Source organism: Rhinoderma darwinii, chromosome 5 (genome assembly GCF_050947455.1).
Source record: "Rhinoderma darwinii isolate aRhiDar2 chromosome 5, aRhiDar2.hap1, whole genome shotgun sequence".
NCBI lineage: Eukaryota > Metazoa > Chordata > Amphibia > Anura > Rhinodermatidae > Rhinoderma > Rhinoderma darwinii.
This window is the reverse complement of record NC_134691.1, coordinates 59420205-59437902: the sequence shown is the minus strand read 5'-3', so window position 1 is coordinate 59437902 and position 17698 is coordinate 59420205. Positions and strand designations below refer to the sequence as shown.

The following is a 17698-nucleotide window of genomic DNA, read 5'->3' as shown; positions in this document are numbered from 1 at the left end:
GAGTGTAAATGTGTCAAATAATGTAGATACAATTTATACAAAGTATATAAAATCAGCTCAAAGGGGTTGTATGACATTACAGAAAACATGGCTGCTTTCTAAAAGAAACAGCGCCACCCCTGCCCATGGGTTGAGTCTGGTATTGCTGCTCCCCATTTACTGAATTAACAGCTAATGCAGGATTCCTATCAGTAGAATTCCCTGCAATCAACTGGTGACTGAGGGACCAACCTAAAGGATTAGGGAGCAGGAAAACCGGGATTTATACTGTATGATAAAATCAGGTCCTGCAAACAGGCAGCTCATCTGGTTGCTGATGATGGCATGTTCTTTTATGATGTCATGCGGAATCCGATGACTCCATGTTCCTTTATGACATCACGTTGCGGCTGGCTGAAGGGAGAAGGAAAGCAAAAATCCTTTGTGTTTCTTCACCGACTAGAGTGAGGAGGCGATTTTTTTGCTGTTCTTCGCGAACATGAGACATAACAAAAAAAGAAAGCGTGATAAACAAGAGGTGAGGAGTAGTAGGGAGAGTGAGGAAGAACAGCCACCTCAGAAGAGAAAGGTTCTTGATACCATCTTAGAAAAGGAACCTATTGAGAATGAGGAGCCCCCCATGACATTAGCTGGGCTTCCAGTGGAGGCATCAGACTACATCAATAAGAAGGGGAAAAGGAGTAGGAAGAGGAATAACAGAAAGAGAGATCGGACCTCTTACAAGAAGGGAGGAGAGAAATATGAAAACTCAAATCCTAAAATTGACATCCTAAAGAGAACCCAAGACAGCGATGGGGAAAGTAACATCCTGAAGAGAAAGAGAGAGAAGGACCTGGAGAGGAGCCCAACATCTGCCAGCTACTGCCCTACAGGAAAGGGGTATAGATTGCTGCTCAAAACACCAGAAAAGCTCCTCACATCCGGGATCGACCATCTGTCCAATAGCAGGATTGCCAAGAGACAGAAAACTCTTCCTGAAAGTCAAAGGAGCAAATTGGAAACAGGTAGGAGCTGTCAGTAAATACATCAAAGTAGAAGTGATGACTTAATACTATGTTTCCAATTATCAGAAGCTTAGATGAGGGATGGGATGGTAACCAGACTTTAGCCAAATATTAAATAAGCCCTAAGGTTCAGTTCACACTGCATTTGTTTGCACCGATTTAGATAATGAATTGGCACCAAAAAATATGGCCCAAATCTCCTTCCACTGATTTCAATGGGAGATAGAGGCTTTTTTTTTCTGGGCGTTTTGTCTCTGCTCGTGAATAAAACAAAGTGTCATACTTTGTCTTGGAGTAATCTCTGCTTCTAAACCTCCATTGAAATCAATGGGAAACAGAGAAAAAATAGACCATTCGTTTGGAATAGTTTTTGATCAAAATCCCCCCCCCCCCAAGTTTTTTCTATTTGCTAAATTTAAAAAAAAAACGTAAAAAAAAAATCATGACAAAACTGTGTCCAAAAACGCGTGCATTTCAAGATCTGCCTCCCCAGATGGAAAATAACCCCTGTTCCACCCAAAACCTAAAAATGTTGGTGTAAGCCCAGTTATTCCCAATTCTGGGCTACACTCCCCTCCATGCTGCATTCATGAGGCCCCAGGAAGATGAGATATGGAAAGCTGTTTGCAAGGTCCTCACACTACAGAGATGTTTAGAAGTCACTTTGCCTTCGGGGTGATGTCTAGCTTCATCCTGATGTAAAACAAACATGTATAGTTTAATAAGGCTATGTTTAGAGGCAAATTCGACGTGGATTTCTAAAATCTGTGGAAGAATTTCATGGCTGACACTTGAATTTCTGTTGCGGATGTGCCAGCGGAATCACACACGGATAAGCACATTGTAATTCAATGGGGCTAATCCGCTGCTTTTATGTGCGGTATCCGCGCAAATAACGAGAATTCTGCAGATTTAAAAATCTGAAGCGAAGTCATTATTCTGCTTTCAATTTTTTTCTGCTGCATTTGAATGGAAAATAAAATTCCCCATTTCCTTGTTTGAATGTGGAATGTCAGCGGATGTGATGATGGGCATTCTGCGCGTAAATCTTTAGCAAATTCTGAACGTGTGAACATGGCCTAAGGGTATGTGCACACGAGGGCATTACGTCCGTAATTGACGGACGTATTTCGGCCGCAAGTCCCGGACCGAACACAGTGCAGGGTGCCGGGCTCCTAGCATCATACTTATGTACGATGCTAGGAGTCCCTGCCTCTCCGTGGAACTACTGTCCCGTACTGAAAACATGATTACAGTACGGGACAGTTGTCCTGCAGAGAGGCAGGGACTCCTAGCATCGTACATAAGTATGATGCTAGGAGCCCGGCTCCCTGCACTGAGTTCGGTCCGGGACTTGTGGCCGAAATACGTCCGTCAATTACGGACGTTATGCCCTCGTGTGCACATACCCTTAGGGTATGTTCACACGGCAGCGTCCGTAACGGCTGAAATTACGGGGATGTTTTCAGGAGGAAACATCCCCGTAATTTCAGCCGTACCGGCATGTGCAGGCGCTTGAACGCCGCGTCAGTTACGGACGTAATTGGCGCTGCTATTCATTGGAGTCAATGAATAACGGCTCCAATTACGCCCCAAGTAGTGACAGGTCACTTCTTTGACGCGGGCGTCTATTTGCGCGCTGTCATTTGACAGCGGCGCGTAAATATACGCCTCGTGTGAACAGACAAACGTCAGCCCATTGCTTTCAATGGGCAGATGTTTGTCAGCGCTATCGAGGCGCTTTTTTCGGACGTAATTCGGGGCAAAAACGCCCGAATTACGTCCGTAATTAGTGCGTGTGAACATACCCTAAGAGTTTCTAACACTGATTTATTTTCTTTCAAGGAGAAAGTGAGACCCAACCATCGGATACCATAGATATAGTGGCAGCTCCTGTCAGTTTGTCAGATTTTACATTCTATAAGGTGCTTGGAATAGGTAGTTATGGAAAGGTAAGTGTTCACTTCACAATTCACCGATGATACAAGAAAGCCCCATTCACACTAGTGCTCACACAGCTCATACTATGTTATTCATCCTCTATAAGCCGGCTACAAAGTAGCAAAAAACTGCACATTTTCTGAAAAGTAATCCGCAGCGTAATACAGTAGCAGCAGAGTGGATGGCATTTGAACAAATCTTATCCACACGCTGCGTATATGATAACTAGAAAAAAACACTCAGAAATTGACCTTCGGTGCGGTTTTTTAATCCGCAGTATGTCAATTGTATTTGTTTAATCGTTGCAATTTTTGTGGCGGAAAATCTGCGATTCCACCACAAAAATCTCAACTCAAAAAGAATAAAATCTTATACTTACCCAGAATTCTGTGCTCCTTTGTCCAGGTCGGTTTTCTGGGACGACGTTTCATCCCATATGAACTGACCGCTAAAGCCAGTCACAGGCTGCAGCAGTCACATGGAATGAAACGTCATCCCTGGAGGCCGGGCTGTAGGACGACAGAGGGACACGTCGTCACATGGCTACGGGTAAGTATAAAACGTTCTTTTTTTTTTTTCTTATGTGCAGTTTTCCGCAGTGGACATTTCAGCCGAAAAACGTCACCACAATTTGGTGCTGTTTTTCGGCCGGAGTTCCCTGTGGCAAACAGGGCGGATACGCTGTGTGCTTTTATGCAGCGTATTCACACAGTGTGGTTTTGCCCCCTGCAAAAACGCATGTGTTTTTTTACGTGATTTGCTGTGTCCTTACAATTAGCCGGAAAACGTCATCAAATACGCATGCGCTTTTGCAGTGCGGTTTTCTGCCATACAGAAAAAAAAAAATGTCAAAACCACACCCTATGAATATACTCTAATGTCCAAGATTAGAAAAACATGGCAGCTTTCTTCAAAAAACAGCACCACACCCGTGCATAGGTTATGTCTGGTATTGCTACGCAGATCCATTGAAGTGAATGGGGCAGAGCTGCAATACCACACACACAACCTGTAGACAGATGTGGTGCTGTTTTTGGAAGAAAGCAGCCATGTTTTTTTTTAAATATCTTGTACAAATCCTTTAAGACAGAATTCAAAACTGGGGTGGTACATTCTGCACTACAATAACGTGCACTATTTTATGGTAGTGTGAACAAGGTCAAACAATATGGACTATTGAAGAGGAAATGTGGGTAGAAGAGAGGTATTATGGGAGCTATGAGGGTGAATATCCCCCAACCCATACTTCTGCCTTCTTCTCGTTTAGCTTCTGTGTTAGAGAAACGCAATGTCCTAGACATAACTCTCTTTTTCAGGTAATGCTGGCTTCACATCCGTCCAGCAGGCAACAGCTTGCCGTGAAAATTGTGAAGAAAAGGCTATTACTAGAGGACTCCAGAGAATCCGTCCTCATAGAGCGTCAGGCCCTGGAGATCACTGAACACAGCCGGCTCTTCACCCATGCCTTTGCGACTTTCCAAACTGAGGTAGGAGTCTTCCTCTTTTCACCATGGACCTCCACATCCGGCATATCAGGATTCAATTTTAAATAGATTCCTCCTAGTCGGCTTGTGATAAGCTGTTTTTCTAGATTTGCCCATTTAATAGGCTGCCAGAACGGGTAGCGTTGGCATCATGCCCTGTATTTACATTTCTGTCTTTTCTACAGGATTATGTGTTTTTTGCCATGGAGTATATCACTGGAGGAGAACTCCGTGATTTCATCAGTCGGAGAGCTCCTTGTGACATCGCCACCACCAGGTAATGTGCAATGTGGGTCATTTATTCATCATTTCTCCCACTGTACAGCAGAAGTTTGATTTTTAGCTTTTATAAACTTTGCTGTTTAATGATGATGATAAATGTTTTCTTCTTTCTCTTTAGATTTATTTCGGCTGAAATTATCTGCGGTTTGCGGTATCTGCACTCAAGGGGCGTTATACACAGGTATTTAAATAACATAATAATATGGGAAGGATAATCAGTGTTATAATAGCTGCTGTTATCTGACAGGGGTTACACTTGCGGCTCTTGCACACAGCCATATAACGGCTCTGCTTTGTACGGAACCATAATAGGGCTTTTACTGTACCTCCATATACTTTCAGTTTTATACAGAGGTATGGCCTGCTCCATCAAACTCTGTACAAACAGCAGGACAAGGCAGAATTGTGTCTAGGGGAGAATATATCTGTACACACTGAGAAGGACACTCTGTGCAGTAATCCTTCCATGACTCTGCCACTTGCCAAATTCCCCCTTTATCTTTGCAGAGATCTAAAACCGGAAAATATACTCATGGACAGCGCCGGTCACGTTAAGATCGCCGATTTTGGCCTGGCAGCAATAAACATCTTTGGCTCAAAAAAGATGACGGAGCATGCAGGGACTATAGGCTACATGGCTCCAGAGGTGAGAAATGGACGTCTCATTTTATCAGTATAGTGTTTACAACACATCCAGTTTATTCCCAACTTAATCCCTTCTCCCTGATGGTTCTACAGGTTCTACTTATGAAGCCTTACAACGCCAATGTGGACTTCTTCTCCTTTGGAGTCATTTTGTTTGAAATGGCTGTTGGACAATTTCCATTTTACGAGGGAAACAACCCTGCTAGGATCCTGCGTTCTATCCGCTGTCCCCGTTACCCTGAGAACCTGCATCCTCCTATAAGGAACATCCTAGAGGGGGTCAGTATACACACTCTTACAGGTCACAGAGAGCTGATATAATAGAATTTCACGGCAAAATAGTTAAAATCATGTGGCCAGGTATATAATGATATTTCTGTAAGGCTCAGTTCATACTTGCGTTGTAGTTACCATGTATAACACATAGCCAGTACCGTCACACAATGGATACCACCAGTGCCCGATGTACCCCATTGTAAGTCAATGTAATCAGGCGCCAGTAATATCCATCATAAAATCTGTTGCTTTGATGGAAGGAATAGGGCCACATGCAGCGATATAATTCCCGTCTAATATAGAGAGATACAGACAGATAGATGATAATATAAAATATTGTCTGGATTACCTGATTAGTGTTTATCAATCGATTACAATTTCCTGTTATTTTTTTACAGCTCTTCTGTAATTCATCTAAGCAGCGTCAGGGGGTTTGCGACACCATAAGGCAACATCAATTCTTTGCAGAAATCAACTGGCCAGAACTGGAGGCAGGAAAAGCGTGCCCTCCATTTGAAATAGAACCTGTGAGTATATAGTATATAGGCAAGACAAGAAATTCTCCAGCCCAAACTTTTAAGCCGTCACATAGGATTTGTATGTGTCCACTCAATGTCATAGAGAGGACCCAAAAGCTATGATTGTGCACAGATACGAACTACACTTCATACAATCAAAGCAGGTCCACTGTACATGATACAACTTATTTATATATCTTCTCCCCTAGACTCCAGTTGTGGAATATGATGAGACAATTCCACTAGATGCCCTGCTGTCTGCTGAGGAAGCACAGAAACCCCCAATACCACCGGAGGACAAACAGCTATTCTGTGGCTTCTCCTACATAAGCCACAAGTGGAGATGACCGGAGGAGCAGCAATAAGTACCAGGCCGGGTCATGTCATCTCTTCCCAGTCTACAGGACAACTTTGCAACATTTTATCCACCCACAAAAAAGGTGAGTTCATCTAACTGAGCTACAGAGTAATGACCCCAGCCTTTCCCACACATCACATCCCTAAAAACTGACTTGTAAGGGCATGACCACACATGGCGGAATTCCTCCGCAACTGTCCGCATCAATGCCGCACCTAATCCGGGTTGCGGATTACGGCTGCGGATCTGCACAAAATGTGCAGAAAATTGATGCGGACTAGCTGCTGCGGACTGCGGGAAAAGTGCTTCCCTTCTCCCTATCAGTGCAGGATAGAGAGAAGGGACAGCACTTTCCCTAGTGAAAGTAAAAGAAATTCATACTTACCGGCCGTTGTCTTTATGACGCGTCCCTCCTTCGGCATCCAGCCCGACCTCCCTGGATGACGCGCCAGTCCATGTGACCGCTGCAGCCTGTGCTTGGCCTGTGATTGGCTGCAGCCGTCACTTACTCTGAAACGTCATCCTGGGAGGCCGGACTGGAGACAGAAACAGGGAGTTCTCGGTAAGTACGAACTTCATTTTTTTTTACAGATACATGTATATTGGGATCGGTAGTCACTGTCCAGGGTGCAGAAACAGTTACTGCCGATCGCTTAACTCTTTCAGCACCCTGGACAGTGACTATTTACTGACGTCTCCTAGCAACGCTCCCGTCATTACGGGAGCCCCATTGACTTCCTCAGTCTGGCTGTAGACCTAGAAATACATAGGTCCAGCCAGAATGAAGAAATGTCAAGTAAAAAAAGCAAGACGCATCCGCAGCACACATGACATGTGCATGACAGCTGCGGACTTCATTGCGGAACTTTGAATCTCCATTGAAGTCAATGGAGAAATTCCGCCATGAGTCCGCCACTGCTCCGCAACAGACAGAGCATGCTGCGGACACCAAATTCCGCTCCGCAGCCTATGCTCCGCAGCGGAATTGTACGCATCGTGTAAACGAACACTGCGAAATTAAAGTGAAAGTCAATGTAGAAACGGCTCCGCTGCGGATTAACGCTGCGGAGTGTCCGCAGCGGAATTTAAGTGCAATTCCGCCATGTGTGAACCCGCCCTAACTGGTTTACACAATTAAGGTTATGTTCACACTTGCATTCAGGGTTTCCGTTGTTCTGCCCTGTCATAGGAGCAAAACAACTAAATAAAACGGGTGTGCCGTAACTGCCGCAGGATGGACCCCACAGAATCCATTGACTTTAATGGGTTCCGTCAAGTTAATGGGTTCTGTTACGGTGTCCGTTCATTTTTCTACCAGAAAAAAACAGCACAGCTTGCTGATGCAGATGTGAACAGAGCCTAATTTACAAATACTTCTCTCTGGGCGAGGTCCTGGAGACAGGAATTGCGTGCTGTCCATTTGAAATAGAACCAGTTTGTTTAACCCCTTCCCGACATTTTCCGTATGGGTACGTCATGGAAAGCCATGACTTCCCACATTTTGCCATACCCATACGCCAAATGTTTGGCACCGGTTCAGAAGCTGAGCCGGTGCCATCATCGTCGGATCGCAGCTGTATCTTACAGCTGACATCCGACTGTAACGGCGGGGACCGAAATTAGCTTCGATCCCCGCCGTTAACCCCTTAAGTGCAGCGCTCAAACGCGAGTGCTGCCCTTAAGGTGTTTGCAGCTCATCGGAAACCCAGCAATTAAATTGCCGGGGTTCCGGTGGCTGCAATGGCAACCGGAGGCCTAATACTGGCCTCCCGGTCTGCCTAGCATGGAAACCGGTCAAGATCCGCCCGGCGGTGGAGCCTGATCGGCTTCCGTAGCTGCCGGCAAGATGGCGCTGGGTCAGGAGCTGATCCGGCGTCATCAGCAGTGGAAGTCAGCTGTATGTTACAGCTGACATCCACCTGTAATGGCAGGAACCGGAGCTAGCTCCGATCCCTGCCATTAACCCCTTCGATGCAGCAATCGAAAGCGATTGCTGCATCGTAGCGGTTACTAGCAGATCGCCAGCCCTGACAGGCAATCAGGACTGGCGACTGCTACTATGGCAACAAGAGACTCAATGGTCTCCTGATCTGCCATTACGGAAGCCGATTAGGCCCCGCCAGGAGGCGAAGCCTAATCGGCTTGCTGTCAGTGAATAACTGACAGATCTAATACATTGCACTACGTAGGTAGTGCAATGTATTAGAAAAAAATAAATCTGACAGCTGGACCTTTAAGTCCCCTAGGGGGACTTGAGAAAAAGTGTAAAAAAAAGTATAAAAAAGTGTAAAAAAAAAGTGAAAACAATAAAAGTTTGAAAACAATAAAAGTTTCAAGTAATAAAATAAAACACAATCCCCCTTTTACTCTTATCAAGCCCTTTATTATTGAAAAAAAATAATAAACCATACGTATTTGGTATGGCCGCGACCGTAACGACCTGAGGTATCAAAATATTATATTATTTATTGCACGCGGTGAACAGCGTAAAAAAAAAGCGTAAAAAAACTATACCGGAGTTTGATTTTTGGTCACTGCCCTATGAATATAGGAATAAAAAGTGATCAAAAAGTCGCACGTATCCAAAAATGGTACCTATAAAAACTATAGCTCGTCTCGCAAAAAACAAGCCCTCATATAGCTCCGTCGACAAAAAAATGAAAAAGTTATGGTTCTCACAACTTGGCGACAGAAAAAATACATTATTTTTACAAAAGTAGTTTTATTGTGCAAAAAGTTGTAAGGCTGGGTTCACACGTGGCGGAATTTCACTTAAATTCCGCTGCGGACACTCCGCAGCGTTAATCCGCAGCGGAGCCGTTTCTGCATTGACTTCCACTTCTATTTAGAAGTGTTCGTTTAGACGATGCGTAACATTCCGCTGCGGAGCATAGGCTGCGGAGGGGAATTTGGTGTCCGCAGCATGCTCTGTCTGTTGCGGAGCAGTGGCGGACTCATGGCGGAATTTCTCCATTGACTTCAATTGAGATTCTAAGTTCCGCAATGAAGTCCGCAGCTGTCATGCACATGTCATGTGTGCTGCGGATGCGTCTTGCTTTTTTGCCATGACATTTCTTCATTCTGGCTGGACCTATGTATTTCTAGGTCTACAGCCAGACTGAGGAAGTCAATGGGGCTCCCGTAATGACGGGAGCGTTGCTAGGAGACGTCTGTAAATAGTCACTGTCCAGGGTGCTGAAAGAGTTAAGCGATCGGCAGTAACTGTTTCTGCACCCCGGACAGTGACTACCGATCACAATATACAGCAACCTGTAAAAAAAAATGAAGTTCATACTTACCGAGAACTCCCTGTTTCTGTCTCCAGTCCGGCCTCCCAGGATGACGTTTCAGTCTAAGTGACGGCTGCAGCCAATCACAGGCCAAGCACAGGCTGCAGCGGTCACATGGACTGGCGCGTCATCCAGGGAGGTCGGGCTGGATGCAGAAAGAGGGACGCGTCACCAAGACAACGGCCGGTAAGTATGAAATTCTTTTACTTTCACTAGGGAAAGTGCTGTCCCTTCTCTCTATCCTGCACTGATAGGGAGAAGGGAAGCACTTTTCCCGCAGTCCGCAGCAGCTAGTCCGCATCAATTTTCGGCACATTTTGTGCAGATCCGCAGCAGAATCTGCAACGCAGATTCTGTGCGGCATTGATGCGGACAGTTGCGGAGGAAATCCGCCACGTGTGGTCATGCCCTAAAACATAAAAAAGTCCTATAAAATAGGTAGCGCCGGAATCGTACTGACCTGCAGAATAAAGGTAGCATGTAATTTATAACGCATGGTGAACGCTGTATAAAAAAACCTAAATAAAACTATGCCAGAATTGCGTTTTTTTGTTTACCTGGCTTCCCAAAAAATAGGGTAAAAGGTGATCATAAAGTCCCATGTACCCCAAAACGGTACCAATAATAACTACAGCTCGTCCCGCAAAAAACAGCCCTCATACCAATACGTCTATGAAAAAATTAAATTAGTTCAGGCTCCAATAAGTCAGAAAATAAAAAATATGCAGTTGTGCTGCCCGAGGGGAACATTTCTTCTGTTTCAAGAGGCGATTTATCAATCACCTAAAATTAGGGAACCAGGAAAGGGAGGGCCCAAACATATCCGCTGGAAGCGACGGTGCCCGTATTATACCAAGACAACACTTTCCCAGCAAAATTCCCCAAACTGCAAAGGTGCGGAGTGTGGACCAAAAGGGGGATAAGAAAGGACGCCATTTATCAGTGCAACACCGGCCTATGCAGAAAGGATTGCTTCACAGAGTAACACACATCTATGGATCATTTTATTGTTTTTTTACCCCATTATCATCCCACCTGACTATGCCCCTCAGGTACTCTGCCCAGCTTACATGTGCCCCCACATTATAAACAGAAACACCAGCAATACTCAAACAAATCTACTACCAAGCAAAATCCGCTCTCCAAAAGCCAAATGGCGCTCCATCCCATCTGAACCCTACAGCGTGCCCAAACAGCAGTTTCCTTCCACATATATGGCACCGCCATACCCGGGAGAACCCTTTTACCAATTTTTGTGATGTGTGTCTTCAGCGTCATAAGCTGGGCATGACATATTTGCCACTGAATGGCATATCTAGGGAAAAATATTAATTTTTAATTTGCACCATCCGCAGTGCATTGAAAATGCATTGAGGGGTGTAGTTTCCAAAATTGGGTCACTTCTGGGGGGTTTCCACTGTTTTGGGCCCACAGGCACCCAGAAACCAATCCAGCAACATCTGCACTCCAAATGGCGGTCCTTCCCTTCTGAGCCTTTCCGTTTGCCCAAACAGCAGTTTATGACCACATATGGGGTATTGCCGTACTCGGGAGAAATTGCTTTACAAATGTTGGGTTCTTTTTTTCCTTTATTTGTTGAGAAAATGAAAAAATTTGCGCTAAAGCTACGTCTTATTGAAGAAAAAGGACTGTTTTTATTTTCACTGCCTAATTCTAATAAATTCTATGAAACATCTGTGGGGTCAAAATGCTTACTACACCCCTAGATGAATTCCTCAAGAGGTGTAGTTTCCTAAATGGAGTCCCTTTTTGGGCGTTTTCATTGTTTTGTCCCCTCAGGGGCTTTGCAAATGTGACCTGGCCTCCGCAAACCATTCCTGCTAAATGTGATCTCATAAAGCCAATTAGTGCTCTTTCCCTTCTAAGCCCTGTCGTGTGTCCAAACAGCCGTTTATTACCACATGTGGGGTATTGTTTTACTCGGGAGAAATGCTTTTCAAATTTTGTGGTGCTTTTTCCCCTTCAGTCCTTCTGGAAATGGGAAAAAATTAGCTAAACCTACATTTTCTTTGAAAAAATTTAGATTATCATTTTCACAGCCTACTTCCAATAATTTATGCAAAAAACCTGTGGGGTCAAAACGCTCACTATACCCCTAGATAATTTCCTCAATGGGTGTTAGTTTCCGAAATGGGGTCACTTGTGGGGGGTTTCCACTGTTTTGTCCCCTCAGGGGCTTTGTAAATGTGACATGGCCTCCTCAAACCATTCCTGCTAAATTTGAGCTCCAAAAGCCAAATAGCGCTCTTTCCCTTCTAAGCCCTGCCGTGTGTCCAAATATCTATTTATTACCACATGTGGGGTATTGTTTTACTCAGGAGAAATTGCTTTACAAATTTTGCAGTGCTTTTTCTCCTTTAGTCCTTGTGAAAATGAGAAATAAAATCGCTAAACCTACATTTTCTTTGAAGAAATGTCGATTTTAATTTTCACGGCCTACTTCCAATAATTTCTGTAAAAAACCTGTGCGGTCAAAATGCTCACTACACCCCTAGATAATTTCCTTGAGGTGTCTAGTTTCCCAGATGGGGTCACTTTTGGGGTATTTTTACTGTTTTGGCACTGCAAGATCCCTTCAAACCTGACATGGTGCCTAAAATATATTCTAACAAAAATAAGGCCCCAAAATCCCCTAGGTGTTCCTTTGCTTCTGAAGCCGATGCTTCATTCCCGTAGCACGCTACGGCCACATGTGGGATATTTCCTAAAACTGCAGAAACTGGGCAACAAATATTGAGTTGCATTTCTCTGGTAAAACCTTCTGTGTTATAAAAAAAATTGTATTAAAAATTTATTTCTGCAAAAAAATATGAAATTTGTACATTTCACCTCTACTTTGCTTTAATTCCTGTGAAACATCTAAAGGGTTAAGAAACTTTCTAAATGCTGTTTTGAATACTTTGAGGGGTGAAGTTTTTAAAATGGGGTGACTTTTGGAGGTTTCCAATATATAAGGCTCTAAAAGCCACTTCACAACTGAACTGGTCCCTGTAAAAATAGCCTTTTGAAATTTTCTTGAAAATGTGAGAAATTGCTGCTAAAGTTCTAAGCCTTGTGAGGTCATAGAAAAATAAAAGGATGTTCAAAAAACGATGCCAATCTAAAGTAGACATATGGGTGATGTTAATTAGCAACAACTTTGTGTGGTATAACTGCCTGTCTTACAAGCAGATACATTTAAATTGAGAAAAATGCACATTTTTGCAATTTTTCGCTAATTTTTGGTGTTTTTCACAATTAAATACTGAACATATCGAGCAAATTTTGGCAGTAACTTAAAGTGCAATGTGTCACGAGAAAACAATCTCATAATCGCTTGGATAGGTGAAAGCATTCCAGAGTTATTACCACATAAAGTGACACGTCAGATTTGAAAAATGAGGCTCTGTCAGGAAGGTCAAAAGTGGCTAAAGAGGGAAGGGGTTAAGGGCAAGACAAGAATCTCCTAGCCAAAATTTCAAGCTGTCACATAGGGTTTTTAGGTGTCCACACAATGTCAGAGTGAGCACACAAGTTATGATCATACATAGATACTAACTATACTCAGGCCAGGATCACACACACACAGCTTCGATGCAGTTTTTGGTGCCTTTTTTTGCTCAGTTTTTATAGCCAAGGCCAGAAGTGGATCCGAAAGGAAGGAAAGATATAAAGAAAAAACTGATGCATTTCCTTTCTTTTTGTGCCCACTTCTGTGTTTGGCTCAAAAAAACCGAGCCAAAAACTAACAAAACTGCGTGTGTGATCCTAGCTTTTTTTGGAACAAAATCCACATTTTTTTGCAGCCAGATGTCAGCTGAAAGTCAATAGTGAAATATTAAACGCTCTAAAACTTGCGTTACTTTTTTAGGTGCCTTTTTTCTCTTTTTTTTACCTCAGTGGCATTTTTTGCAAATTGCAGGGAGGGGTTGGTTTGGCATTTTTTTCATGCAATTAGTTGCATTTTCCACTCATAGAACATAGGGGTACTTTTCCTCATATGCGTCATTGTATGTAGCGTTTTTTATGTCTTTTGTTTTTTTTTTTCAGAATAAAGGTATGTGCACACACGTTTTTTGCGGCCGTTTTTGGAGCTGTTTTTCTATAGAGTCAATGAAAAACGGCTCCAAAAACGGCTCAAGAATAGACATGCACTTCTTTTTCGCGAGCGTCTTTTTACATGCCGTTTTCCGAAAATGAGGTGTAAAAAAATGCCCCCTCAGAACACAATGCCGTCTTTCCCATTGAAATCAATGGGCAGATGTTTGTAGGCGTTCTGATTCTGTTTTTTCAGGTATTTTTTAAGGCGTAAACACTCCGAAATACACCTGAAAACACTCTGTGTGAACATACCCTAAATCGTGTTGCAAAGAGGACTTTTTGAATCACATGGTTTGGATGCTTTTTTTTTTTTTTTGCCCCATAAAATGGCCAGACAAAGTCTGTGTGAAGGAAGCCTTAAAGGGATTGTCCAGTCATAATAAATTAATAGCCTATCCTGCGAGGGCTGCTTCCCCTGCATTACAGTTGCTGCTAGTACTGTGAATTGCCGAGACTTGTAGCAAGAGTTCAGACTTGTAGCGAAAGTATTACAGCCTTCTCCCATTCACTTGAATGAGAGCAGGCTGTAGTACTGTGAATCGCCACTACAAGAGTGACGGCGATCCACAGTACGAACAGATAAAGATAGAAGGGAAATCAGCGATAGTACGAGCACCACGGTTGCTTATAAACAGCTGATCGCCGGGTCTGCTGGTATTTTAACCCCCACCGATCAGATATTGACAGCCTATACTGAGGAAAAGGCCATTAATTCCTTGTGATTGGACAAACCCTTTAAGACATTCCAGGCAGTGATAGGTCCACTTTACATGATACATCTTATTTATGCATCTTCTCTCCTAGACTCCAGTTGTGGATTATACTGAGACAATTCCACTAGATGCCCTGCTGTCTGCTGAGGAATCAGAGAAACCCCGAATACCACCGGGGGACTAACAGCTATTCTGTGGCTTCTCCTACATAAGCCTCAAGTGAAGATGACCGCAGGAGCAGCAATAAGTACCAGGCCGGGTCATCTGTTACCGTTCTACAAAACAACATTACACCATCTTATCCATCCACACAAAAAGGTGAGTTCATCGGAGCTGCTGATTATTGACCCTAGCCATTCCCAGACAGGAAATCCCCAAAATCTGACCTGTTAGGATGGATTCACACATCGCGTATTTGTTGCAGATGTTGATGCAGATTTTTGAGCACAAACTAAAAGAGGATCGAGGAGGAAGGAGAAGTATAAGCTCTTTCTTTATATTTCCCATTGCTTTTAAAACCACTTCTGGGTGAATCCAGTCTGAGACCACTCCCACACGGCAGTATTTAGGGTCAGTATTTTGTATAAGTATTTGGTAGCCAAAATCAGGATTAAAACATAAACAGAGAAAAATATAATGTAAAGATTTTTTTTACCGCTTTCCGTATTTTGGACCCACTCCTGGTTTTGGTTTACAAATACTGATGCAAAATACTGACCAAAATACTGCTGTGTGAAAGGGGCCTTATTTGTTTACAGAATTAATTATCAAAGACTTATCTTTGGGTAAGATCCTGCTAGAGTCATATCCACCATCCAATCCTCTTTACCTTGACTGAGAAGAGAACATGGGAGAAATAAGGGTGCAGTCACACGAAGCAGATTTTATTGAAGACATTTTCTGCAATTGAAAATCAGTTCCATTTACCTGAATGGAACTTGCAGAAATCCATGCACCTGCTGCAGAAACAACCACATTTAGTTGAATGGAACTGATTTTCAGTTGCAGAAATTTCTGAAACAAAATCTGTGGCGTGTGATTCCATCCTAGGGACGGGTTCACACGTAGAATAAACACTGCAGAATTTCCTCAACAGATTTCATTGCGATGCTTTCTTCTGTTCAGGCCAGCCTCCTGGGATGATGTTTCATCCCATGTGACTGCTACAGCCAATCACAGGCTGCAGCGGTCACATTGGTTGCAGTGTCAGGACGCGTCGCTATGACATGGGATAAGTATAAGCTTTTTTTTTTTTAACCAATGCATTGAGCACGGGAGATTCCAATTGAAAACCGCACCACAATTTGGTTCAGGAAAGGATGCGCTGTGCACTTTTATGCAGCTTATCTGCCCTGTATGAACATAGCCTTACACTGCTGGTTCATGACAAAACTTTTCTGCTTGTATTTTGTAGAGCGGAGAAATACCACCAAGACGTCTGAAGAGATTAGTGTGGCTGTTGAGAGAGTCCCTTTCCCGGAAGTGACGTGGTAGCACACAACCCACAAAATAATAAACCAAAATAAACACACAACACTGATTTTTTGGATAATAATGGCCACGATGTTTTTTAAGGGTAACCAAATAAAGAATAATTAAAATATATAAATAACCATAAATTAAAATCACCAATAAAATTCCAGATTTTAATTAATAAAAGACCAAGTCCGCCCAGCATTAGCTGGGTGACAAAACCCCTCTAATAAACATCGCGACAGGAAGGAAATGCACATCATAGGGAGGGTGGGTCGTCGACGGTCCGTGCTTCCAGATGACTGCTTGACCACGAAGAAACACGGTCATTTATAGTTTGGATTCACGCCATTTAGGAATTCCAATGGCCAATCAGCTGTCCTTAGGAAACATCTGCCTGGAGATAGAAACCTCTGGAACCTGCTTGCACCACCTGTACAGCTTACATAGGGGACGCCAAATAGGTAAGTACCATTCTAATACATATGGAAAAAAGAAGGGAAAGGGGAAGAGAAATACACAACACCATATAAAATAACTGTCAATAACCCCTTCCCCCTGCTTGCATTCTGGGCCCTAATGTCCAAGCCATTTTTTACAATTTTCCATTGTCACATTCGAAGAGCTATAACTTTTTTATTTTTGCGTCGGCATAGCTGTATAAGGTCTTGTTTTTTGCGGGACGACTTGCAGTTTTTATTGGTATTTTTATTGGTACCATTTGAGAGTAGATGCGACTTTTTGATCACTTTTTATCACATTTTTTTTAAGACAGGATTAACAGAAAACAGCAATTTTTCCATTGTTTTTTATTTTATTTTTTACGGCGTTCACAGTGCGGGTTAAATAATGTAACAGCTTTATAGTCGGGGTCGTTACGGACGCGGCGATACCAAATATGTGTAACTTTTTTGCTTTATTGTAGTTTTTTAATAGTAAAGCATTTTGTAAGGGGAAAAAGTGGGTTTTTCACTTTTTTTTTAATTAACTTTATTAAACTTTTTTTACTTTTATACTAGTCCCACTAGGGGACTTCACTATCCTCCGATCGCTATTATAATACACTGCAATACACTGCTCCAGGCAGACCTGGGGGCCTTTATTAGACCCCCGGCTGCCATAGAAGACACAGACACTCGGCAATTTTATCGCCGGGTGTCAGTGGGATGAGAGGGAGCTCCCTCCCTCTCTCCAAAACCACTCAGATGCGGTGCACGCTATTGTGCACCACATCTGAAGGGTTAAACGGGTGAGATCGATACTAATATCGATCTCACCCGGCAGAGCAGGGACGCCCCCAGCCCTCAGCTGCCTCTAGCAGCTGAGAGCAGGGAGATTTGACGGCTCCCTGCTCTGTTTACTTTATTCTACAGCAGCGCCGTGGAATAGCTGCGCTGTAGAATAAAGCCCATTAATGACCGCCGTGAAAAGGCTAATCGGCGGTCATTAAGGGGGTTAACACATATTTTTGTGGTTCGTGCGACCATGTGCTATAAGCTTGGGGGGCCCCTGACATTCTATTTAATTTGTCTATCAGTGTGTCAGATGACACATATATTTTTATTTGTGTTTACCAGCAACAATTTACAGGTCATATGCATCTTATATGTTAT

The 17698-nt window shown here is 43.2% G+C and overlaps 1 protein-coding gene across 2 annotated transcripts; it reads left to right on the top strand.

Annotated features, from left to right (window-relative positions):
- The first annotated feature begins 443 nt into the window (after window positions 1-443).
- Window positions 444-16167, top strand: LOC142652456 (protein kinase C delta type-like). Of its 2 annotated transcripts, XM_075828091.1 has the most exons (11): window positions 444-1004; window positions 2850-2956; window positions 4262-4432; window positions 4615-4706; window positions 4830-4892; window positions 5219-5357; window positions 5450-5635; window positions 6031-6159; window positions 6360-6590; window positions 14704-14930; window positions 16027-16167. In XM_075828091.1, exons 1-9 carry the CDS (start codon window positions 479-481, stop codon window positions 6495-6497), a joined length of 1551 nt encoding a protein of 516 aa, XP_075684206.1. In that variant the 5' UTR covers window positions 444-478; the 3' UTR covers window positions 6498-6590; window positions 14704-14930; window positions 16027-16167. The 2 variants fall into 2 exon arrangements, with proteins under 2 accessions (XP_075684206.1, XP_075684207.1); XM_075828092.1 differs by lacking the exon at window positions 14704-14930.
- Window positions 16168-17698: the final 1531 nt, after the last annotated feature.

Coding starts and splice junctions, on each gene's coding strand:
- LOC142652456 (XM_075828092.1), top strand. CDS start 479: ATGAGACATAACAAAAAAAGAAAGCGTGATAAACAAGAGGTGAGGAGT. Junction 1,005..2,849: donor AAGGAGCAAATTGGAAACAG/GTAGGAGCTGTC, acceptor TTTTCTTTCAAG/GAGAAAGTGAGACCCAACCA. Junction 4,433..4,614: donor TTGCGACTTTCCAAACTGAG/GTAGGAGTCTTC, acceptor TCTTTTCTACAG/GATTATGTGTTTTTTGCCAT.